Source organism: Gigantopelta aegis, chromosome 6 (assembly GCF_016097555.1).
Source record: "Gigantopelta aegis isolate Gae_Host chromosome 6, Gae_host_genome, whole genome shotgun sequence".
In the NCBI taxonomy this organism is placed as follows: Eukaryota; Metazoa; Mollusca; class Gastropoda; order Neomphalida; family Peltospiridae; genus Gigantopelta; species Gigantopelta aegis.
The window spans coordinates 6792098-6818829 of NC_054704.1; the positions used below are offsets into that span (position 1 = coordinate 6792098).

General features: G+C 35.6%; 1 protein-coding gene across 8 annotated transcripts in view; it reads right to left on the minus strand.

Moving 5' to 3' along the window:
- The window catches only part of LOC121375923 (microtubule-actin cross-linking factor 1, isoforms 1/2/3/5-like), a 208270-nt gene that overhangs the window by 84677 nt on the left and 96861 nt on the right, over positions 1-26732 (minus strand). For 7 of the 8 annotated variants that reach the window (XM_041503641.1, XM_041503639.1, XM_041503635.1 and 4 more), the window contains 22 exons: positions 24221-24316; positions 23166-23296; positions 22415-22672; positions 21272-21476; positions 20062-20190; positions 19764-19841; positions 19052-19213; positions 18629-18733; positions 18191-18286; positions 17582-17704; positions 16677-16823; positions 16186-16248; positions 15793-15884; positions 15137-15251; positions 14627-14801; positions 14025-14182; positions 13161-13321; positions 12484-12622; positions 11852-12042; positions 11165-11324; positions 9663-9746; positions 1628-1849 (listed from right to left, as the gene is read on the minus strand). In XM_041503641.1, the coding sequence (XP_041359575.1) occupies positions 1628-1849; positions 9663-9746; positions 11165-11324; positions 11852-12042; positions 12484-12622; positions 13161-13321; positions 14025-14182; positions 14627-14801; positions 15137-15251; positions 15793-15884; positions 16186-16248; positions 16677-16823; positions 17582-17704; positions 18191-18286; positions 18629-18733; positions 19052-19213; positions 19764-19841; positions 20062-20190; positions 21272-21476; positions 22415-22672; positions 23166-23296; positions 24221-24316 (3090 nt within the window). The remainder of the gene's footprint in view (positions 1-1627; positions 1850-9662; positions 9747-11164; positions 11325-11851; positions 12043-12483; positions 12623-13160; positions 13322-14024; positions 14183-14626; positions 14802-15136; positions 15252-15792; positions 15885-16185; positions 16249-16676; positions 16824-17581; positions 17705-18190; positions 18287-18628; positions 18734-19051; positions 19214-19763; positions 19842-20061; positions 20191-21271; positions 21477-22414; positions 22673-23165; positions 23297-24220; positions 24317-26732) is intronic. The other variant, XM_041503644.1, reaches the window with a different exon arrangement.

The window sequence follows — 26732 nt, forward strand, 5'->3', positions numbered from 1 at the left end:
CAAACACATCACACAGTGATAACTCCAGGTATTTGCACAAGGAAAGCACATCATACTTCACCAGTGTAACATGTTGTGAGCACAGATTTTAATGTCAAACTGATGAAAATTTATACACAATTGTAGCTTTCAAAAGTCTAATAAACTTCATAAAACATTCTTGCTCTTGATGTAACCTGTGTGTGGTGTGCAAATAATACATTATGAAGATTAAGAATAGAAACTGCAGCAAGAAGAGACACATACTGGAGATATAGAAGAACGATTTGTGCTCAATGAAAAATGTGCTACTGGAAGAAAATGGAAGGAATTCTTTTTGTCATACAAAACCAGATTCTCTGAATCTTTGATTGGAAGTAGAAATGATTAAGATGGCAATTTTTAATACCAGATGAAAGTTGTCGTTGAAGAAACCCGTTAAGAACATTATCTATGTTAGTGTGCCACATGTGAAAGGAAATTGTCCCATTTTAATGGCAGACGTGAACATACCCGGCTATTTCATCATCTAAGAAGGTTGAAGCCATTCTGTGACAGGACTTGAATCCAAGAACATCTCTGTCACTGGACCAATGGCCTCAATGCAAAAACAAAACTCTCCTTACGAATAGAATCTGACATCTTCATCAGTATCAGTGACACGCTCCAAATTATTAACACATTTTCACTGGATGTCAGTATTAGTTCTTGCTCCTATAGTTCAGCAAACATTTGCTATTATTCAAGCCATATCATGTCCTTCTGAAATTGGGCTTTTCAACAATGTTCACTAAATCACTTGTCTAACAACAAACATATTTCTCTTTTAAGGCCATCTTAAAAGAGAAAGTTGTTTGCTCTTACCTAGCACATCACTTAGAACACCATTTAGTAAAACATATTTCTACTGTAATCAGACCAAAGTAACAAAATCTGGAATAAGACAAAAAGGGCTCGATGACAAGGTGAACCATGACACTTGTAATGTCCAAACATCTGTTGGTAGGCTTGGCCACATAACTAAGTCTTCATCCAGACATCATTAATTTATTTCATATGAGCCATCAAACACAAAAACCTACAACATAGCATGACATCAGACACCGAGTAAACATGGCTAAAAATTTGATGTCATTTACTTTGATGTTGAGAAAGTGACGTCATTGATGCTGTATTTTTACAAGACACAATTAAGATAGAGATTTAGTTTTTTTAAGGCTATTACCCGTTATTTGAAAACATTTTTTTTTTTTTGCCAAGTTGTAGATGTTCCCATTTAACAGCCCATGTCTATAAGATTGCTGGCTGTTGCCATATCACAGACACAAACCTGTTTTTAAATTAACTGTCCTGAGTTTGCTAGCATTGTATGATGTTTTTAACTAAATGAGCCTCTTTAATAACTATTGTTTGAAGTATTGTAAACTTCTTTTTACAAAATTAATGAAAGGTAAAATCCAGTTTGAGCTTCTACGCATATGACAAAAAAACCCACACATGGACACTAATATTTAAAATAAGTTAATGTATTTAATATAAATTGCAGAATAATGTTACACAACAACAACAGCAAACTCAGGACACTCTCTTTAACTCCAAGATGACAATGAACAACCGACATAGAGAGAGTAGATTTGCTGTAACTGACCTGTACATCAACATCGGCTTGAGACAGGATGGCGGTGATATCCTTGAGTCGGGTGCTTGACCATTTAACCATCTCCATGTAGCGAGCATTCACCGAGTCAAGGTCCACCTTGACACTTTCTGCCCCATCCTGGTGTTTGACTTTCTTACACACACTGGTGATCAGCTCAAAGTCCACGTTCTCCAGGCTCTCACGGTACTGGCGCAGCCGTTTGTCGTGAATCTAAAGTAAACACAATATTTTTAAAAACACTCATACAATAATCATTTATCTCATTCATGTACATAAGACAAATATAACAAAGATCTAAATACTCCTGCATGTCTATTACAATTTTAAATATATATTTTTTAAATCTGAGGTTTGTGATGTGTAACAAAAGATTTAGAACCAGAAAAGCTGTTATTAGCACACCTACAATCTATGAGCATGAAATATAATGTTTGAAGAAATATAGATAATTTAAGATGATTTTAAAAGTGAAATAAATATTTTAGACTAAAACATGCTTAGCATAGGATTGTTTTTGTTAATACTACAGAGAAAAATACAGAATTAATTATAGATGTTGAAATATGAATATAATTTGAGTACTAAGTTCTGAACATATGTTAAACAGATGCCTCTTTTTATTACTATTATTATTTCCTTCTTTATTTTTGATGTGCACCAACAGTGTTATTAAAATCATGAAGAGATCTTTTAAATGAAACTCTTTTTTTTAAATATCAAGTTGTTGTAACATGCTTAACTTCAGATAGAATAATTTGAAGGAATTTAGCTTAGGATAGTTGTGTCCAAATAACCTAACAAATTTAGAATTCCCAATTTAAAGTGATTTTGAAAACTTATTTATCAAAGATTTTAAACAAAAATGCAGATAAATTTAATTATAAAACATTAGTTCTAACTTCATAAAGAAATATAACTTCAATGATTTTCATTCATTTAATCTATTCAGTATAAATAGGTAAGTTGCTTGTCATTTCATTAACGACAAAATACATTAATTACAAATCTATATTACACATTAATTATCTTATATTTAACAAAATAATTATCACAACTCTTTAAAAATAAAATTGACATATTTTTCTATTCTTAATAATTTATTTCAAAAATATTTGACTAAATGTAGATGAGGCAGATTATTAAGCTAAGCGCATTTGATATATATATAAACATAAATGTGTATTTAGTATGTAATATACAAAGAGAAAAAAAAGAAGAAGCTAATAACATTTTAATTAAAAGATTCATGCAATATATATAAATAAGTCAATAAATATGGTGCTAATAAATACAAGTTTATTAACAAAGATAAAAGATAAATATTTGTGTGCTAGCATAAAACTAATACCGTCATTCTGTAGCATTCAACATACATGTACCGTCATTCTGTAGCATTCAACATACATGTATAAAGTAAATATTGTGTATATTATATGTTTATTATATATGTAAAACATGCGTATACATGTATGGCTTAAGCTGGACACCCAAAATTATTAGCAATTGGCAAATCTGGTCAAAAAATCTCTAGCCAAACTCAAGATTAATTTATACAAACAAAATACAACAAAATTAAAGCTGTTTGAAGAAATGTGTTAATATGACATTCTTAATCAATCTTTTTATGAGTCAAAGACTGAGGCATTAGGAATGAACTCTTAAGTGAAATTGGGTACAAAATTGTCTGACGTAGTATGAAATAACTATTAATAGGTGCCAGGAAATACACAGACAAAATAGTAATATATCTACTAAAAGCATGTGATTTTTATTTAGCTTTTTGGTGAATTAATAATGAAAGAAGTTTACCAAATTCAACTTTAATTCACATTAGGTAATTTATCAAATCACAGCTTAACCACTGTTAGTACATGTATACACATGTAGTTACCAACACATGAAATAAAGGAGAGCTTTCACACATGTAGTACAATGTGGTAGGGTCTATCTCGGTAGACTCATAAAGGTGTTTCTTGTTCCAAACAGTGTTTCATGACTGGTATATCACTGATTTGTGCAATGATGCATATAAAAGCTTACAGCACTTACCACTTTTGATATCCAATAGCCAAGACTTAAACAATATGCTGGGGGTGATGTAGAATATGTCTTTGAAAATGGTTTACTGTTTTTTATACAAACAATGAACTGTAACATTAAAAGATAAAACATAGTATTTATTATCTCAGCGGTCACTCATGAGAAATATTCTGCATTGGTGTAAAGTACACAGCTATTGGACAATTGATGCTTACAAACCAATGACCTTGCCAGTGCTAAATTAACATCATCATGATTTGACAAAATGACGTCACATAGTTTAAAAGAGTTTGCATTTACAGCTTTCTGTTTTCAGTGTTAAACTTGTAATAAAATGTTAGTTTAATATAATTCATTTTGGATTTTTTAAAAACAGAATATATAAAACTTTGGTTTTTGAAAATTACCTGTGAAACCTAATGATCTATAATGAAGCATGTTATTATTTATGTCATTCAAACGCACACTAGTTAAAAAAAATTGTAAATTACCTTTACAAATAAAACGCAAATCAAATGTGGATGTCAAATATTGTGAGTTTATCTAGAACAATTTCATAGTCGTTATTTTTAACTCAAACACCAACATATTTTGATGTAATGTATGATAATGAAATTTGAAAGTAGCAAATCCATAATATTAACCTATAATGCTGAAGTCTTTACCTTGAACTTTCTAATGTTTAAAAAATACAGTGGTATATTACATCTAAAAGTAACTCAAATCTAACGTAGATTTAAAGAAAGTGTCAGTTTATTCCATTAACTCCCTATTCCCCCAGTATATTGTTTATTAAGTAGTGGCTATTAACTGGTATTAACAACATATATCAGAAACACGAAACCCACTGTCAATACTTAGGCTTCTCATTTCAACTAACAGTAAGGGTACTTTTATATGCTCTTTCTGACAAACAGAAGTGCACATGCTAAGGTCTTGAAATACATGCAACACTGGCTGGAACAGGCAAATAAAATGAGTCTACCAATGAGTATGGATCCTACGATCCTATGAAGAGTGAGGTAAGATGTTATTTATAACAATACTGATGACATTCGGTTGGATGTTGATAATGATTTACCCTGGCCTGGATTATGACTTCAAACCCTGATCTCATCACAGTGAAGCATGACAATTTAAATATACAACCGTTTCCTGGGAAGACATCCTCGTAAATTATGTTTATTGTAGCTCTGGCTTACTTCAGTTTCACACATTTTGAGACAGTTATATACCTTAAATATCACAATAATTTTTTTTAACTGAATGTGTTTTATAGCTATTACAACTGAAATTTGTCCACATCGACATTTGTTATTGTTAATTGTAGATGAAACATGCTTATGGTATTGGTTCAGAATGAAACAGAGGATGTCATGTCACTTATAACATTATTAATTTAGTCACCTGTACCATCTGAAACATTTACCAGTAGTCAGTAGAAAATGAAAAGCACAAGGGTTGCTATAGTAGTAGTTCAGAACTGGCTGTAAATGATGGTTCTTGAGACAACACCCTAACCCATCTTGTGAATGAAGTCTTCTTTGATTTTTATAACAACATGTGTATGACATATTTTTGCATCACTAGATAGTATCATCCACTACTACTGAAAGCGATTCAGAATAACTGAAAGTGATTTGCAGCTACCATAACTAGGTAAATTTGCACAGTACTATATTTCATGGCAAAGTTTTTCTCACTTCCAACATCCACCAGTATGCATTTATATGGTTGATAGTCTTTGTTGTGTTATGCTGTTTCTGATATAATACATACACCTACTGAAACAATTAATGAGTTTTGGTATAGTGATCCACAAATGCCATAATGCCTGCATTTGGTATATGCAGTTTTAGATATTAGACTGTTAAAGAATCAAATCACTCAACAACTCTTTATCTTGGTAACTATTCTAAGAAATGGAAATAGTTTTACTCCAAGTATTAAAGCATGGTAATAAGTAATCATTCAAATTAATATAATCACACAGGGATAACTTGCTCAAAACCGTATCTGTAGGCATACTATAGAAGTCACAAATAGTCTGAACTATTTTATATACATATTAGGTAATTTGACACAAACAGCAGTAATAATGTTCTAATCTGCCCCTTCCTACACACACCCATACTCAACCTATCTCTTTTTCTTCATCATTACAAAATATTCATGTGACCTACTATATTGCAACAGACTACATCCACCTTACTCAAGTTATTGTAAATCCATTATGGATTTCATCATGAAAGAATTGAAAGGTGCCAACCATAGCCCATACTGCATATAAAAAGTACTGATACAACAGTTGTCACTTAAAAATAAGTATGTGTTGGCGTAAGTATCAGACATAACTAACATTCGGTGGTCAGAACAATAGGGCAAGTTTACAAGTGCTGTTTTTGTGTGGTATGTTTCTGTTTGTTCAATGACAAAAGTAATATTGCAATACATCAATTTTGCCATTGTGCTTTACTGAAAGTCATCATATTACTGCATGAATAAACTAATATTGTGAGTGTTATCATTCTCAGTTTTTGCAATACTTTGTTGTTCAGAAAACTTTCATGATTACAGTATTTTGTGTTTACTCCTAATGAACATCTGTCTTAATATGATGTTGATTTTCTGCAAATGGTTAAGACTAGCAGTGAGATCCAAGAGGTATTTTCAATGTTCTGATCAGCATCATCACTGTCAATCTTGCTGCTGACCACCACTTGTATTAGATTAATGAATTCCACACTACTTTGCCATTCTACGCATACATTTCTATGCAGAATCGAATTATTACCATCATCCAGCCCAGACAAGCCTTTATGAGCTATCAAACATTAACATACTGAATTAGGACTTAAGTAATCTGCTTATATGGTGATAATTTGTTTGTCTGTTACAACACACTGGCATTAAGGTTAATCATCAGCCCTTTCGTCAGTAACACACATAAAATAAACAAACAAACAAACATGTAGCTCTAAGGCTCAGCCCAAAATCTTTAAATCAAACTTAAATTAATTGGGACTTTACAAATCTGAAGATTATACCAAAAGAATACGACTCTTGAAAGCACAAGTAAGTAACTGAATGTATCAATTTCCATCAGTGTTAGTGTGTTAATGGGGAAGGTTAGTACACATGCTGATTTGTGTGAAAAAGATGGCTGAAGAATTAAACTAGGCTATACACATTCTTTATATTTAAAAAATGGAAATGGTTCTAGCAGGGTTTGAAGGGGTTCAAATGGGACTGAAGGGATTTCAAAATGGAGTCAAAGGGTTTCAACAAATAAAGGAAAGATAGCCAAAGCATAAAACTATTATCTGCTATCATCATACTTTATATTTTGATGCGTAAAAACTATTTTGTCAAATATTTTGACTTTTAAATTAAGGAATCTATTACCCTCTACAATACCATTAACTAACTTTGGTTTTATTGTCATTGATGGGGTTTTTGTTGTTGTTGTTTGTCATCAATTTAGTATCAGTATAAGCAATTACAATAGCAACAATGTGTGATGTTCACAACATAATTTTTAAATTCTGTAACTTTAATACTGTTGAATAGGGATGCTTAAAATACATAGAGAATGTTAAGAGCAACTTGAAAAGTAGCTGTTAGTTTTACAAACATTAGAACATCAAATTTATTTCAAATTTAAAAGTTTGACCAAATTTGAGATCAACTTATCTGGTCTGGATTAAAAATGCATTTACAATTTAAAACAATACCAAAGAAACAATACAAAAGAATCAATTCTAAGAAATGTAAAGTATTTTCCAAAATTTAAAAATGAATTGCCCAACAATAAATAACAATACAGATTCTTATCATAATGAAATTCGTAATTTATTACAATATTACAATACAGTTTACATAAAATAATAACGTGCAAGAAACAAAAGTACTTTTTTTTTGTTGCAATAATATAGTTGAAAATTAACAAAAGGCATATTACAGATTTGATATAACCAGCACCATGACTAATAAAGCATATATCATTCATGCAAAGCCATTGTGCACAAAGCATCAGATACACAACATCTATAGAAAGCCATTCCAAGAGCAGCATAGGAAATAAGTGCTTGCAACACTGCCTCATATATCCTAAATAATTCACTGTATATGCACGACTAACAGCTTAGCATATGTAACTATCTATACTGTCATGTTTACACGGTACAATTCATCTATTAGTGTCCTATTCATTATGATGGCTAATATCTACATATTGCATATGGCAGCTCAAGACTCCCAAGTGGAAAGGTTACTATGGCAACTGTTATCATTATCAAACATGGTGTTCAATAACTGCAGAAAAAATATGAACTGTTTACTGCACAATAAATAAATAAAAGAAAAGAAAAAAGAAAAATAAATAACTAAAATTATGTAATTAATTCACAATAGTGTAATTTTTTTTTAAACTTATTTAAAAAAAATTATTTATGTTGTGTAGTAACAAAATATAATTTACAAAACTTTACTTCAGGAAGATAAAGATCCCTATGCTATTTCCATTTAACGATGTTCATCAATTCTCAACTTGCAATTCATCAAGATGAAAGTGATACATTCAGGTGATTGGGAGCATGCTAGGGTTAAAAGTTTTCATTACATGCAAAAAAGATCTTTCCATTTGAGAGTGCAAGCTGCCATTCGTTGAGTTACTTACTCCGGATGGGAGCCATGACAAAGCAGATGGCCTCCATATGTGGTAGAAAGCTGTGCGCAATGAGCTGTGCAAATGTAAGTAGTCAAACAAGAGAAACCAAAATGTATGTCGCAAGCTGTGTTGGCAAGCATCATACAGAAATCTCGAGCTGTAACTAAACAAAACAAGCTGCAAATGATGAAAACAATGATACAAAGAGGTTTTGAAGGAAGAGATATAATTGCTTTGGGGTTGTCGTCTTCAGGCAAGTTTAATCATTTGAAGGGAAAAATAAAGTAACAGCAGCCAGAAAAAACAAAAATGTCTTTTGCAGGAAACGTTTTTATTTTCAAATAATTTGTAAACAAACATCAGTAAAAAATATGACAAAGCAAGTGTTGCATAGCAACAAACAATCAAAGAACGACAACCCTGAGGAAAGGATATGGTAAGAACACAGGACACTGGGAAGTGGGGAGATGCTAGTAGTGTTAGATTGGGTCAAAGGTCAAAGAGAAAATACTAAATACTATTAACTATCTCTACACACTACAACCTCCAAACTGATTTGTGTTTTCAAACTGATCTCAGAATTTATTGAGTATCACGTGTCACCCCAAAAACCTTTTAAAAATAACAAAGTAAAGGTGGCAAAACAAGTGAAATAAATCAGCAGTCATAAACCAAGCCAGGATTTCCCAAAACACAAACACAGATTTACAAAACTGTTTAAACAAAATAAAACAAGTTAATAATAACACAAACATGGGATATGCTAAAATAACTACATTAAGTATATAATCACACCGAGTTTGTACAGAATAGGACATTTGTATCATGCCTGTGCATGATCATGCCTGCTCTGTTAAGCAAAATCTATATCATGTTGTTGCAGGATTTTGGTTTCCTGAATAACATATGATGAATTGACAAGGTGCGACCTGTAGTAACAATTTGCAGCATACTATCAAGTTTAATAATCATGTCAGTGCCTAAATCACTAACAAGTTTAGTCACTCTACAAGCTGTTAGAAATTATCCTATTGCCTACAGCTAACAGAAAACTCCACTAATAACACTGAATGATGCAGATCATCACAACAAGTCGCACTGTGGGACTTCATCTTTAACTGAAGCTGGTTCACATACAGCTAATCACGTATCATGCCCTAGTGAATGTGCAAACTCAAGACTGCTGTGCTGTGTGCATGTTTCACAAACAGCTCTACAGAACACTGCCATGCAGGTCACGCGCCATGCATCAAACAACGTCACACACAGGAGCACACGACAATCAAATTAACAAAACAATATGATGAGTCTAACCTTGGCTTCCCTGATGTACTGGCCACCATGACGGTTTACTGATTCAATCTGGTGTCTACGTTCTCCCAGCGAGTTGTATATTGACTGAAATAACAACGTAAGTCAGAGTGCTCTAAATATGTCAATAGACAAGATATACCAGTTTACCCATCACCATTCCTTAACTCATACCACTAACTGCTTCAGCCTTGAACCTCCCTCAGTCCCTTCCCAATACTTCTGTTAAGATTGATCTTATTCCTTAACTCATACCACTAACTGCTTCAGCCTTGAACCTCCCTCAGTCCCTTCCCAATACTTCTGTTAAGATTGATCCTATTCCTTAACTCATACCACTAACTGCTTCAGCCTTGAACCTCCCTCAGTCCCTTCCCAATACTTCTGTTAAGATTGATCCTATTCCTTAACTCATACCACTAACTGCTTCAGCCTTGAACCTCCCTCAGTCCCTTCCCAATACTTCTGTTAAGATTGATCCTATTCCTTAACTCATACCACTAACTGCTTCAGCCTTGAACCTCCCTCAGTCCCTTCCCAATACTTCTGTCTGGTACTTCCCTCATACAAACATCCAAATACTTCTGTTAAGATTGATCCTATTCCTTAACTCATACCACTAACTGCTTCAGCCTTGAACCTCCCTCAGTCCCTTCCCAATACTTCTGTTAAGATTGATCCTATTCCTTAACTCATACCACTAACTGCTTCAGCCTTGAACCTCCCTCAGTCCCTTCCCAATACTTCTGTTAAGATTGATCCTATTCCTTAACTCATACCATACCACTAACTGCTTCAGCCTTGAATCTCCCTCAGTCCCTTCCCAATACTTCTGTCTGGTACTTCCCTCATACAAACATCCAAATACTTCTGTTAAGATTGATCCTATTCCTTAACTCATACCACTAACTGCTTCAGACTTGAACCTCCCTCAGTCCCTTCCCAATACTTCTCACCCCAATACTTCTGTCTGGTACCTGCCTCAGACAAAAACCAAATACTTTTGTTAAGAATGATCCTATTCCTTAACTCATACCACTAACTGCTTCAGCCTTGAACCTCCCTCAGTCCCTTCCCAATACTTCTGTCTGGTATTTCCCTCATACAAACATCCAAATACTTCTGTTAAGATTGATCCTATTCCTTAACTCATACCACTAACTGCTTCAGCCTTGAACCTCCCTCAGTCCCTTCCCAATACTTCTCACCCTGATACTTCTGTCTCGTACCTGCCTCAAACCCACACCCAAATACTGCTGTCAAGATTGACCCTAGTTTTCCTGACAGTAACATTAACTGTGAATAGGTGACATCATGCCTAAAGTAAACATAACATAATTAATAAATATCTGTGTATTCCAGTCCTACTGCACACTTTGCTATGCATATTACACATAATAAATGCAATTGTTTAATGATTAAAGAATGACCACTAAATAAATAGTTAAAATAGTAAATTTACATCTGAAGGAATTCAAAGAAAGATATTTCAGAGTTTTCCATACCATTGACGGTTCTAGGAGTTTCTTGGCCTGGTCCACGTCTCCATTAAGTGGCGCCTGTGTTTCTATACGAGCCTGCATCTGGTCGATCCAGTCCTGCTCACCAACCAAACCATTCTGGTACAGGGAGGCATGGTCAACGGCTGTGTCCACACTGCGCAGTCTGAAAAACACACATTTTCTTAACACCATTCCACACAAATATTTGTAAAGATTTGAAAAGAATGAATGAATAATGACACCCCAGCATTAGCTATTGGGTGTTAAACCAGGGTAAGATGTGAAACAGGAGAGAAACCTAATCTCACCACAGACGGTACTCCTTCCATAAACCAGCAAATTATAGTTTTATATCCACTATCCCATAAATTGAGGAAAACCCCCAAACATTTGGGCTACAGTTAGCCACACTGCCCCAATGCAGGTTTAAACAGATAGTTTTGAATGTTTTCCTTTACACAATTTGGAGAAACTAACTATTAAGCTTCAAATGTCATTTCAATTTGGACTTTAAACTTGTTAACTTAAACTGATTAAATTAACGTAAATGCTGAAGTTATGATAAACAATTCTACTGTCTACTGTTTTACAGTGATGGACATCAGTATCAAAGCCAGACTGAATGAAAAAAGAGTTAAATTTTACAAATTGAGTATTATAAAAATGATGTTTTTGCTGACAAATATGCACCTCTCAACAACTTGAATGCACACATTGTCCCAGCGTGCCCCAACGTCTTCGACATCCTTCTCGATGGTGTCCAGGTCGTGGTGGTGGGTGAGTCCGGGTCGGCTGTTCTCGACCAGGGTCCTCAGCGTCGCTGTGTCACGTTTCAGTGTGTCAATCTTAGGCTGCTGCTGCTGTATGGACGACTGCAGGTCCTGAAACCAACACAACTCATTGAGTCTCTTAAACGTTACATTGTCATGATCTTGTTTGTTTTCTGAGAACTGAAAATCTGCAGAAACTATTTATGGGTTAAACCAAAAACATTAAAGGAACACTTCTTTTTTGGTAAGCGGCCATTATGATCATGTAATTGATGGTCTACAAAAGTTAGGTTATGCAAGCTGAACTTGTTCAACCAATGGGCAAAGGGAACTATCATTCTTGCAATTTAAGTGATCTGAGATCAAAATGTTCTACTAAGTAGTTCATTACATGATTCTACCTTCAAGACCGATGATCTCAAATTTGGATAGTCAAACAACTGAGCTCTATATATATTTAAGTTGGTTCTTTGTCATTTCTCAGCAGTCATCTCTGATGCCAACATCCCTGGTCCCTCCCGAGAAACTACAAGTTATCAAGACAGCACATACCTGAAGTTCTTCCTTGTGGTTTCTGAGACCCTTCAACTCAGAGGTCATGTTTTCGTGAGACGCCAGTGTGATCTCGTAGTCCGAAACAATCTGCTTTACCTCCTCCAGTCCAGACACGACCAGGTCGGCATTCTTCAATCTACAACAACAATCAGTAATCACAGTCACTTTACACTCAAATTAATGGGGGGATCACAGGCAGACAGGCAGGCATTGAAATAAAACAATTTAAATAGATCATAATAATTTTAGTTCTGTATTATTTGGTTTTTAAATATTTAGCAAACAGCTATTTTTTCTTTCATTAGATTTTTTTTTTTTTTTTTTTACATTTCACTGTCCTTGTTCTTTAAACTCCATGACAGGTCAACTAGTTTTGCTGTCCATCTTGTCATCCTAATCCTTGTTTCTCCAAATATAACAGGTGCTCGTCTCTTGTGACCATCCATGCTACACACCTGACATTTTCCAATCAGATTCACTGTGGGCTTAGTCTGACCAGTATTTAGTATTTACATCTGACAACCTTTACTTTTGACAGAAAGCTAATGTCAACTTTTTACAATCTAACTATAAAAGACTTTTGTTTTGTCAATCATAACATGTATTATTATATATAAAAAAAAATTTGCAATGAATGGTTGTAAACTGTGCACTTGATATGCGGTTCTACATACCTCTGTACATAGATGTGTGAAATTGCCTTGAGCTGATCAAATTTCTGCACAACTAGGTTGAGACGAGATTCCACCTGGGAGGTCTGGGGTGTCACCGAGAGGTAGGATGACTGTAGTTCCAGCACACTGTTCTCACACGCATTCAGACTGTTGTCAAAAACCTACAAGACAATATCATCACTTCATGTACTGACACTTAACAACTGACATGCATCAAACTTTTAAAGGCATGCATCTTTTTCACTCAAGGGTTGTATTATATAGCATGAAATTTGGAATAGGGGGCAGGACCTAAGGAACGTCAGGGTTCAACAGGGCAACAAGAGATGCATTATGTCACATGATGTTTTGGATGGGGGGGGGGGGGGGGGGGGGGGGGGGGGGGGGGGACTTAAGGAATGTCAGGGTTTGATAGGGGTATCTTCAGACTATTCAAGAATACTACCCCATGGAATCAGCATTGTAGCATTTATTTATGGCCGGTTAAAAACGTAAACTATTATTACTGGGTTTGTTAAGAGAGGGGGTGGTATGAAGAATGTAAATGAAGGAAAGAAACATTTATTGACTCCTCGTGACATTTTAAAGTACTGCTATTTCTGTTTGAACACTTGGTCCAAAACTAGAGGACATGCACTGCTGCCACATAGACTTCTAGTGATATCTTTTACACGCACTTCACAAACACAGAACAGATACAGTGGTCATGGGGCACGTGTGGGATGGTGGAAAACCTAAATCTGTTGATGGTTGCTGATCCAGAGAACTACTGTAGTTCAGGATTGTTTGTCAAGAAGTACAGATAGTTGGAAATGAATGAGAATGGTTGGACAGAGGGAAGAATATAAATAATTGAGAACTTACATCATAGTTATCTGTGGCCTGTGTGAGAGAGTCGCGACTGTTAGGAACCGGTTTGTGCAGCAGGGTGGACAGCTGCTGATCACACATGCTGAGGTTCCGGTTGATGGTGTCCAGCTGCTGGAGGAAGTCTTGAGACGGGGTTCTCATCTGACGTGCCTCTGTAACATGATATTCAAATTAACTTCACTCTCAACATTTTAACAAAGAAGACATTTACTACCTAGCATATTGAAACAGAGTCCAGACCTTAAAAGCCGGGGGCCTCATTTACATATCTCTGTTAAGTAAGTCTTGTTTGCAAGTTTGAAATGGTAAAGTTGCGAGAATTAATTAACTAGGCCCCTAATGTACTGACTTTCAAATGATCCTGAAGCGATGTTCCTTTTATCTATAGTATAAAGTTTTATTTACTCATTATGTTTCTCAGAAGCAAAGCTAAACATACATCGAAAGATGAAATTACAGCGATCATAAAATAAAAACATTTGGCAAAATAAAAAAGAATGATTACAACCACTGCACTAATAATTTCTCAATGTGAGTTATTCAAGTAGCCGTCAATATTGGAGCAATGTTTTATAGTTTAACGTGATCTGTGTCACCTTCTGCTGCTGCCTCCGCGGAGAGTTGCAGGAAGATCTGGTGACACTCCTTCAGCTCTCTCTCCAGACGTATCAGGTCCGCGTCGCCTTCCACGCCTCGCGAAAGCAGTTTCTCCGCGTCGTCTTGCAGGGCCCGCCATATTGCCTCTCTCTGGCTCGGATCCATGGCCATGAACTGGACAATACATCAAGTAATGTCCATGATTGTAAACAATAAAAGATTCATGCTACTAAAACAGTAACTAATTCTGGCTGAAGTTTACTCATAGCAAGTATGAGATCAGTTACATGCTAAACAAATCTACAAATAAAAAGCTGTCATAGAAATTATCTTTTTCATTCTGTAAGACAGAAAGTATAAATAATAATTTGTTTATAATTTTCAATGAATTTTTTTTAACTTTTCACAAACAGTTGCAATGCATGCATAGTTTCCTAATAATGTGAATTTTGTTTTTAAATATAAGCGTTATGAAAGAAGAAAATGATTATATTTGAGAATATCAGTACCTGTTTCAGAGTCCAGCCTTTGACAAGTCGTATAGTTGCTAGCACCATATTGAGTCGCAATCTTCGGTATTGTGTTTTCCATGAATTCTGAAGATGTTCTATCTGAAGTTTTAGCCTGCAAAAAAAAAAAGTGTGGAGGTTGTTTCAAAATTCTGTTATTAATAAACGTTTTGTGGATTTTCCCAATCAAATATGATACATTTAGAATTTAGCCATTTGAAACACACATAAGAATACTTCGTCATAAATAATCACTGCTGCATTTGTCCAGATTTTTCTTAGTGTAACAATTTTATTTATATACAATTTGTATTTATATACAATCATGACAAGGATGTCATCTCATCACTGAAGGAGAAAGGGACAGAAATATTTGTTTAATAACACATCAGCACATTTTAAACTAGTCATTTGGTGTTTTTCTACATCTGGTTTTCAGCGAGAGAAAGCCTGCAGCCAGCAAGCAGGCTACTCCTACCAACAGCAGCAAGGGATCTTTTAAGTACAGATCATGGTCTCTGATTGTGGGTATTAGTTGAAACATTGATTTAACTAGCCGTCACACCAAAGGCCATGTTTCTGCAATGGAGGTACACACCGTCTCTACTGAACAGAAGTGTCTTCTGGGTAGTTCCTACGGTCAGAGTTCGTCTTACCTGTTGGCCTTTTCTATTGCTTCTGGGTCAGGAGGTGGGATGATGAAACACACAGAGGGAATGACGGCCTCAAGACCCACTGCGGTCCTCACCTGAAATAACCATGTTAATAATAACCATTTACAAGGGAAAAAAACAGTCTTTAAATCCAGCTATTTGTCAATTATAATGTACCAATATTCTTCTATGTAAAAGTACTCCAGTTTGGTGGCAGGTTTGTATCGTAATATCAAATGAATGAATCAATGCTTAACGACACCCCATCATGAAAAACCATATCAATGAGTCAGTGTCTCAAATTAAAAGCATATTTAGTAAGACTCACCCTCCCAAAAAGCTCTATCATGGAACTTATGCAAATAACAGTTAGTGTATTAATTCACTAATGAATACCTTCCACCGGGCGTGTTGCGAGTTGTCCAGTAACATGCATTCTTCTCCTTTCTGGAAACTGACCTGTGGGGAAAAACAAATTTAGAAATATATTCAAAATATTTTTAAATAAAACTGTTACCAAAATAGCTTATTTTGAAAAAAAACTACAAACCCCCTAAAACAAAAGGTTCTTAGTTACTGTATGTCTGAACTAGAAACACACTGAAAGCAGAAGACACAGATATGAAACAAATAACTGCTCAAATACAGAAAATAATACTGTGACAAGAACTACAGCCAAGCTAATATTTTAAAATACATCCGCTTGAAAGGCAAGTTTATATTATAAGGATGTCATGCATTAATAAATGTGGCCCTTTATCTAAAGAAAAACTGATTTGTACCAATCGTTGGACATTGGTCACTGCAACATGAAAATCCCCAACAGAGAGACCCCGAATCTAATGTATCTAAAAATGTCAAATAAGAAATGATGAGCCCAGACTTACTTCTGTTTGCTGACAGTTGCACAGAGCTCGCACTCTGACCGAATCCTGCACTGGCTGACTACGTTGGTGGATCGGCAGTATCTCTGTACTTCGAAGAACTAATGATGAAACACGGCGGTCATATTCTTTAATTTGCTCCTGTACAGCCTGCAAAAAAAAAACAACACCATATAAAAAAACGTTATGCAAGTTTGTATGGTAGTCTTTTGTATGTCATTAACCTTCCAAATACTGCAGATGAGAAAATTCACCTGATGTCGCACAAGCCAATACACTGTCGTTCAATAATTCATATTTGCTGCCATTTTGCAAATATTAATTTATTTTCTTCGAGAAACCATTGGGAATTTTGAGTTAAAAAAGTGACAACAATAGAGGAACATTGTGGTCATTTTGAGGGGTTGACAGCTGATTGTTACAGCTAATTTGATAATAAATTTTATTGTTTTACCAACAATGAAAATCATGAAATATTAGGATATGAATCGTTGTTCATTCCTTAAATAAACTGAGGTGAGCAAAACACAGTGATTGAGAATAATGGGAATAATACATGCAAAAATGCCAGACTATATAAAAATTTGGCATAATTTTTAAAATAACTTCTCTAAAATATCAGAAAATTCCTAAAAAATAATACCTATTATTTCACATACAAATATTTTATATATTTATACTTTTTAAGTGAAAATATGTGAGCAAAAGTTCTAAACTTGTACCCCTCAACCTTGTTTTTACAAACAATTAATCCAATAGTCTCCAGGTTAATTGGTCAAACAGGTAAACTGAACAATACTTGATGAAGCTGATCATTACTGATATGGAATGGACAGTGTTTGATTTACATGGCTACAAGAGATAGTTAAGAGACAAGGACTGGGATGTTGAAGTGAACAGTTAATTACCTGAAGATCTCGCATCATGTGCTGTCCCTCATCACTGGAAACAACATCACGAGCGTACCGGTTCTGTAGTTGGTCCGTTTGTCGGGCGATCCACTGATCACAGTGGTGACACTCCTCGAAAAACTGGAACACACAAACATACATAATACAGATAGTGCTCTTTTCCATACATTTAATACCATCTCTTAACTGCCAACCACAATATAGAGATGATTTTTCTTTTCGAGAATTTATGTTCTAATGTTATCAAGTCCCATCCAAAGTTTTCTGTTTAGATTCTTACCCAGGTATGGTCACAATAAGCCAGTAAGCAGCATGAATTATCTTGGTTGGAAACTGTTATCATAGCCACCTACTTAGAGTAAACAGCCTCCAACTTTGAAACTTAATGATCAAACAACTACCTCACTTCACATCATTTCAAGCTGTATTTATTGGAATCTTCAAGGTATTTGAAAACATTTGTGATGTATATGTGTACATGCATGTTTAAGTATATTGCTCTGCTCAAGTATACGCGTAATACAAATAAATTTCTTCTTCTTTCACTCCTATAATATATTTAAGACAGTCTTGCTGTCTATTTATCTGCTACATGGTAAGACGGACCTGGAAGTAGGAGGTGGAGTGTCTGAGGTGACTTTCCAGACAGGCCGTCAGCTGAAGAAGCCAGGACCACTGTGACTGCATCGTCGCCATGTATGCCTGGAATAACAAAACAGTCCGGAGATGTCACAAGATGCAACACAGTATATTATATCTTTATAAAGGGCACTATAACTTTTTAAAATTTATAAGTACTGCACAAAACTGAATTACTATGCATCTTCATCCTTTCTAAATGTACAGAATACAATCATAAATATTGGTTTACAATTTGGATAACGTTTACTATGGGTATATTAAATATAAGAATATATTATATTTTTTTCTTCTTTTTTCCTCCTTACACTGAGAACAATTTTTTTTGTAACTAGACAAAAGGTCAATTGATTGATAAATTATGCATGTTTTAAAGTGTTATCTGTAATAAATCTCAGTACATACTTCGACGACTTTCGATGCCGGGTGTCTGTCTAGGATCATGGCTCCTCCCTTCTCCTGGACAGCATTAAACTGAGATTCCTGATCCTCGAGTTGGCGAACCAGGGTCTGAAATATAATCAGAAGTTTACTGATGGTTAGCTTTTCATAAACAACTAGATACTGAGAGTTTACAATGAACTTCTTTTAAAAGATGACATAGTGTGTCCATACTTGGTTAAAGTGGAAATATTTATGTTATTTTATTTTACTCTTTGTGCTAGATACAGAACTGAAAAGGTAACCATTTTCCTGGAAACAATAATACACAATATATAAAACAGATAAATATAAATTTACTGTCTTTTACTGAGATATATTTGTAAGTAATCATCTAGTAATAATTTACAACAGCATTACTAGCCCTGTTTTCTAAATGCACCATACCTTGTGTTGATCCTCGACGTCGGCCAAACTGAGCTGGTGCGAGCCCCAGTCTCTGCGTATCTCCAGCTCCTCCTTCTCACTCAGCCACAGCAGCTCCGCGGTGGATGCCTGCAGGAACTCGTATAGCGACTCCAGACACTTCTGACGACGCATCGATGTGTTCTGAACAAAGCAACATCATTTTATTCTCTCTTTTTCTCAACTTTATTTCCGTGCTTATATCAAATTAAGGTTAACATGCTGCCCATGGCACACACCTCAGCTGCTGGGTTGCCTGTCCAGGACAGTGGGTTTACAGTTAGTTGTTCGTAGTTAGAGAGAGAGAAATCAGTGTTGAAGGCTTACCGAGTCATTGAAATTCGCTCAGGGGAAGTCAGTATTGGGGTGCAAAACCAGTACCTCCCAGCCTCAAGTCTGATAGTTTACCATTACATCACTAAGGTTTGTAAAACAACTCTTGATCAAACATGCATCATTATTAAAAACACTGTGGTTCTGTGAAAGCAATAAAAGGAAGTGTTCCAATAATTCTTTCTTTTGGTATACTATGGCATATATTTATGACATCTGGACTAAACAATATACAAAAGTTGGTGCCACTAGATTAGCTATTTCTGCAGATCATTTTCACTCTAGAAGTTAGTGCTACCACAGATCTGTTTCATGTTATGAAATTTCAATAAGGCACTGGGTACGAGTTTTAACAACTTACAGACAGCAAGGAATATGCCACTTCTACTTTGGATAAGGTTTGGGTGTAAAGCTTTTGTTCTTCTTCTGACAAGGTTCTCTGGAAAATAAAAATAAACACCTGTCAAAAGTGCCCACTTATTAATTATAAGCATGTCTATTTCTTTACACAAGATCTTATAAACTCAGTGACCAAAGGACCATCTGACCTCAATAGTCGGAAGAACCAACTCTATTGTTAATACACCTGTCAATTTCTTTACACAACATGTGATAACCTCGGTGACTATACGACATCAGAACTGGTCAGAAATACTCACCCTATCGTTTATACACCTGTCAATTTCTCTGCGGAATGCTACGACTTCCTGGTGTTCGCGGTGATGAGTTTGTATCAACAACTCTACTTGGGTCAGGTCACTGTCATATTCTGCTGCTTCTATCTGTTTCTGAAAAGGTATGAATAAATTTTTGTTGTCGTTGGGTTTTGATTTTTTTTTACAAACAAAAAGCTTTTTATTCTTCATTCAAATTGGTTGGTTTTATACTAATGTAACTAATCTATTTACTTTTTATTTTTTTACATTTTCAGGGAGTTTCAATGGAAACAACTTTTCTTTTCTTAAGTTTTATAAAGATTGACCATATACCGTATTTGACCGGAAATTAGCCCATGTCTTTGAATAAGTCCCCCTCCGTTTTGATAGCATTTAAGAAATTAGGCCCTCATTCGTAAATAAGCCCACCCCCAACTTCGTCACCTTATAAATAACATGAAACTGCAAGTTTGCTCAAAGTTCATTTAAAAGGTCATACCTCCTGCAGATAATTAAACACAAATGTAACACAATATTTTACCACCAGTGAGATTTAACAGTAACAGTGTATAACATTGTTTCCAATTTCCTGCCTGCAGTATTTCTTTGAAGTACACAAGCCCAAGTCTGAACCAAAACCAATGTCTATTTTTACCACCACACTGGGTCCGCAGTTAATGCTAATTAGGCAAATACCTTATTCTGATTGGCTAAGAACAATGACCTAGATTGACAATTCTTTGTAGTGTAAGCTGGCTGCCTGTGTCAGAAACGTGTGTATACGCTATTGAGTTTGTTAATTGCTGTTGTTTTAATACTTCTCAGCATTAAATTTTGGATGTAAATAAACAGAACTGGTAAGTAATTGTAACATACAAGGTGTGTTTCTGATAATTAGATACTAGTAAAAAACCCAATTTAATTAATAAACAATTATTATTTATTAATAACAAATGGAACACTAATTAATAGGTGCTACTGAACGATTTTTGTTTTCTTCCTAGTTCATTTAATTATTATTATTTATTTATTTTTATTTTTTATTTATTTTCTCAACAAAACTGGCCCCTTGTCTGTGAATAAGCCCACCCCATGCTAAGCTCACAATGAGTTGTCTTGGCCCCCTGGGCTTATTTCCGGTCAAATACGGTAACCAGACATCCACAATATGAAACCAAGCCCCAGTCCATGTTTTAAGGGAGATAACTGCTACCTGTTTCTCTTCGATCCAGTCTAGGCAGTCTTGGACGTGCTTGAAGGCTGGATGTGTCTCCACCATTCTGACCTCGGTGACGACTTCCGTCCTGCGTATCGTGGTTTTTCCTTCCTCCACATACGACTTGGACAACAGCCTCTGAATGACGTTGCTGTAGAGGCGGGTTCTCAGCTGAGACAGTTCCGACTGAATATCAGAGATTCTGAAACCACAAACACCAGATAAGACATTCAGACACACATTTAGCTGGTAAAAACCATTCTGTGGAATTAAATGTTTCGCCTACCATGAACTTATTTGGTGTCACCGATAGTTGCCAGGCCTAACTCTGGTACTTGCCAAATTCGCCAATTGTGATTTCAAAAACAATTGACAAATTTCATTTTAATTTAAGATGAGATGTTCGGGGCGGGATGTAGGCCAGTGGTACACCACTCGCTTGATGCGCGGTTGGTCTGAGATCGATCCCCCGTCGGTGGGCTCATTGGGCTATTTCTTGTTCCAGCCAGTACACCAAGACTGGTATATCAAAGGTATATACTACCCTGTCTGTGGGATGGTGCATATAAAAGATCCCTTGCTGTTAATCAAAAACAGTAGCCCATGAAGTGGCGACAGCGGGTTTCCTCTCTCAATATCTGTGTGGTCCTTAACCATATGTCTGACGTCATATAACTGTAAATAAAATGTGTCGAGTGTGTTGTTAAATAAAACATTTTCATAAGATGTTCATCCCAATGAACATTAAAAAATTCAAAAACAAAATGCAATGATGATTTTATTTTATTTTTATTTTATATGTACATGCATTGTGCTAAACATCCACAGGTGCACTGATAAACTAAGTTTCACTGATCTAGTGATAACAGTTTGACAGAAATCAAGCCAAATGAGCTAAACACGAAAGCTGATGCAGTCAATGCAACCGCCAGTGGAAAATAAATACTTATATGTCACCTTTTTCTTTCATAAAGGGCGGGTCAATTAGAACTTACAACACTGGAAATAAAGATTAGTTGTAAGACCTATAGACTCATTTCCCTGGTCCGAGACATAACGTGACAGCTCTAGAAATAGAATCTATAAAACATATCAATGACTCCGCTTCTGACAAAAAACATGCCAAGATCAATTTATTACCTTTTATACAAGTTATCTGCTTGAGGATATTTCCCATCTTGGAGACTGTGTAGATCCCTAAAGAGGCCTCTGAGGTTCTCCTCGACGGTCCGGAGTGAGCGGTCGATGTTGTCGCAGCTGCGCTTGGCCTCGAAGGGGTGCACAACGTCAACGCGCGCCTCCTCCTCACCGATCCTCTTCTCCTGGTCGCGCAACGTGTCTTCATTGTACTTCGCCTCGCGGTGGATCTTCTCGGCCAGTCGCTGCAGTCGCTCTAATCTGCAGGAATGAAGCCGACAAGTGTTGTAGTATGATAAATAAGGAAAACCAATCATGGTTTTTAAAAACACATGAATGGTCCACGGGAATAACCTACTATGTCACACTTTTGGTATTTTGAGATAATTGAATTTTAAAGTTTACAACTCTGTAGTAATGCAATTAGGAAATATTTATACGTAAGAAAGCATGTTTTACCAACAACCATAATTATAGATTTGTATTTCATTTTGTTACTGTGACCGTAACAAAACCACCCTTGCTGCTAATCGAAAAGAGTAGCCCATGAAGTGGCAGCAGCAGGTTTCCTCTTTCAATATCTGTTTGGTTCTTAACCATATGTCTGATGCCATATAACCATAAATAAAATGTGTTGAGTGTCGTTAAATAAAACATTCTTTCTTTCTTTCTAACAAAACCAAACACATTGAATTAATCATGCTAACTAATGAAACAACCCCTTGGATCATCTGAGCTACAAAAGAAAATGTACCTAAGAATTTCAGCCTGGAAGGCCATGTCTTTTTCTTGTTGCACAGCGACGAACTTGTTCCACAGACGGATGATATTGTCTGGCAGAAGTTCTTCATTGATGCCCGTCTGAGAGGAGTCTGCTGTCAAACCCTGTCAAACAGATTTTTAATACTTACTGCAATTTCTAAAATATGACTTAGTAGTTTATAGTTTGTATTTATTTTATACATAATTATTCAATCATATAGCTTGTTTTCTTAACAATAAAATGGTTAGCTCAAGTCAAAAGATAATAGAAACATAAATAATATCTGTAAGTATTCCACAATCCAGATATCGCCATTTCATGGGGGCCATCACCATCAATCTCCATCATTTCCAATAGAATAGTTGAAGGAAAGTAATGTTTAGCTCCCCTTAGCATGTCAATTCATATGGTATACCAAATAAAATCCCATAGGCGACCATGTTAACAATTGTGTTTAAAAACACTATATGCAATATATCAACCAAACTATGACCCATAAATATCACTACTACAATCCCTACCTCAACTGAAGAAAATGGAACCTTTCATGGCTCATTTTCGGTATAACCAGATGTTTTAACAATACCCCAAGTTTCACACATAATTTTAGTACTTTTTTTCACAGGTACCCCAGTACAGGCTACCTGACAGTGGTACTAGATGAAATAAAATTGCATAGAATTTTTAGCCCAGATGAAACATTTTTTTTTACAACCAACACACTCACATTTATAACCAATCACAGGACTTGTGGTGTTCACTTCTCTATCAAAAGTTCGGTGCACCTCGAACTTTGGCCCAGCCGGAAGTTATTTGGTTTAGTACTACCTATAGCATGTCAATTCATATGGTATCAATATGGTAATATCATAAATGGCTCACGTGCATCTGTGTTTGTGTATGTTTGCTTGTGTGTGCACAAATGTGTTTGTGGGTATGTGTGTATTAATTTATCCCTGTATTTGTACTTATGTAAACACTAAACCTATGATTGTCTCTGTGCATGTATTTATATTTTGTCGCGGACAGTGACCCCCACAACTCACCTGTATCTCCTCGAACAGTCTCAACAGTTTTTGCTTGGTCTCTAATCTGGGAGGAATCTCTTCCAGTCTGAACCGGTTGAAATCAGACAGTCTTTTCTGAAATGGTGAAAAAAATATAATATCAGTATTTTTATTATTAAATGTAAACAGATTTTACAGTTTTTATTCTGGATCGTACGTTGTTTCGTTTTTTGGGGGGGTAGATAAACCACTTATATTTCTGTTCCATTGTACTATTGGGAGTGTAGTTCTCATTATACAATAGTGAGTAAATGCCCAAGTTAATCAATCACGAAATAAAACAATTTAACTACGTTACTTGTATTTCATAATATACATAGTGCAGTTTTCACCTAAATGTCAAACTGGATCCTGTTAAGTCTCACGTTGTGATTCGCCTATTTACCTATAGACAGGTAACACTGACTGTTAGTGATACCTTTATTTTTACGATTCGCCTAGTTACCTATATACAGATAACTCTGACTGTTAGTGATATCTTTATTTCTACGATTCGACTAGTTACCTATAGACAGGTAACACTGACTGTTAGTGATATCTTTATTTCTACGATTCGCCTAGTTACCTATAGACAAGATAACACTGACTGTTAGTGATATCTTTATTTCTACGATTCACCTAGTTACCTATAGACAGGCAACACTGACTGTTAGTGATACCTTTATTTCTACGATTCGCCTAGTTACCTATAGACAGGCAACACTGACTGTTAGTGATACCTTTATTTCTACGATTCGCCTAGTTACCTATAGACAGGCAACACTGACTGTTAGTGATACCTTTATTTCTACGATTCACCTAGTTACCTATAGACAGGTAACACTGACTGTTAGTGATACCTTTATTTCTACGATTCACCTAGTTACCTATAGACAGGTAACACTGACTGTTAGTGATACCTTTATTTCTACGATTCGCCTAGTTACCTATAGACAGGTAACACTGACTGTTAGTGATACCTTTATTTCTACGATTCGCCTAGTTACCTATAGACAGGTAACACTGACTGTTAGTGATATCTTTATTTCTACGATTCGCCTAGTTACCTATAGACAAGACAACACTGACTGTTAGTGATACCTTTATTTCTACGATTCGCCTAGTTACCTATAGACAGATAACACTGACTGTTAGTGATACCTTTATTTCTACGATTCGCCTAGTTACCTATAGACAGGTAACACCGACTGTTAGTGATACCTTATTTTCTACGATTCGCCTAGTTACCTATAGACAGGTAACACCGACTGTGAGTGATACCTTTATTTCTACGATTCGCCTAGTTACCTACATACAAGATAACACTTGACTGTTAGTGATACCTTTATTTCTACGATTCGCCTAGCTATCTATAGACAGGTAACACTGACTGTTAGTCATACCTTTATTTCTATGATTGATTCATCTAGTTACCTATAGACAGGTAACACTGACTGTTAGTGATACCTGTATTTCTACGATTCGCCTAGTTACCTATAGACAGGTAACACTGACTGTTAGTGATACCTTTATTTCTACGATTCGCCTAGTTACCTATAGACAGGTAACACTGACTGTTAGTGATACCTTTATTTCTACGATTCGCCTAGTTACCTATAGACAGGTAACACTGACTGTTAGTGATACCTTTATTTCTACGATTCGCCTAGTTACCTATAGACAGGTAACACTGACTGTTAGTGATATCTTTATTTCTACGATTCGCCTAGTTACCTATAGACAGGTAACACTGACTGTTAGTGATATCTTTATTTCTACGATTCGCCTAGTTACCTATAGACAGGTAACACAGACTGTTAGTGATACCTTTATTTCTACGATTCGCCTAGTTACCTATAGACAGGTAACACCGACTGTTAGTGATATCTTTATTTCTACGATTCGCCTAGTTACCTATAGACAGGTAACACCGACTGTTAGTGATATCTTTATTTCTACGATTCGCCTAGTTACCTATAGACAGGTAACACCGACTGTTAGTGATATCTTTATTTCTACGATTCGCCTAGTTACCTATAGACAGGTAACACCGACTGTTAGTGATATCTTTATTTCTACGATTCGCCTAGTTACCTATAGACAGGTAACACCGACTGTTAGTGATATCTTTATTTCTACGATTCGCCTAGTTACCTATAGACAGGTAACACCGACTGTTAGTGATACCTTTATTTCTACGATTCGCCTAGTTACCTATATACAAGATAACACCGACTGTTAGTGATATCTTTATTTCTACGATTCGCCTAGTTACCTATAGACAGATAACTCTGACTGTTAGTGATATCTTTATTTCTACGATTCGCCTAGTTACCTATAGACAAGATAACACTGACTGTTAGTGATATCTTTATTTCTACGATTCGCCTAGTTACCTATAGACAAGATAACACTGACTGTTAGTGATATCTTTATTTCTACGATTCGCCTAGTTACCTATACACAAGATAACACTGACTGTTAGTGATATCTTTATTTCTACGATTCGCCT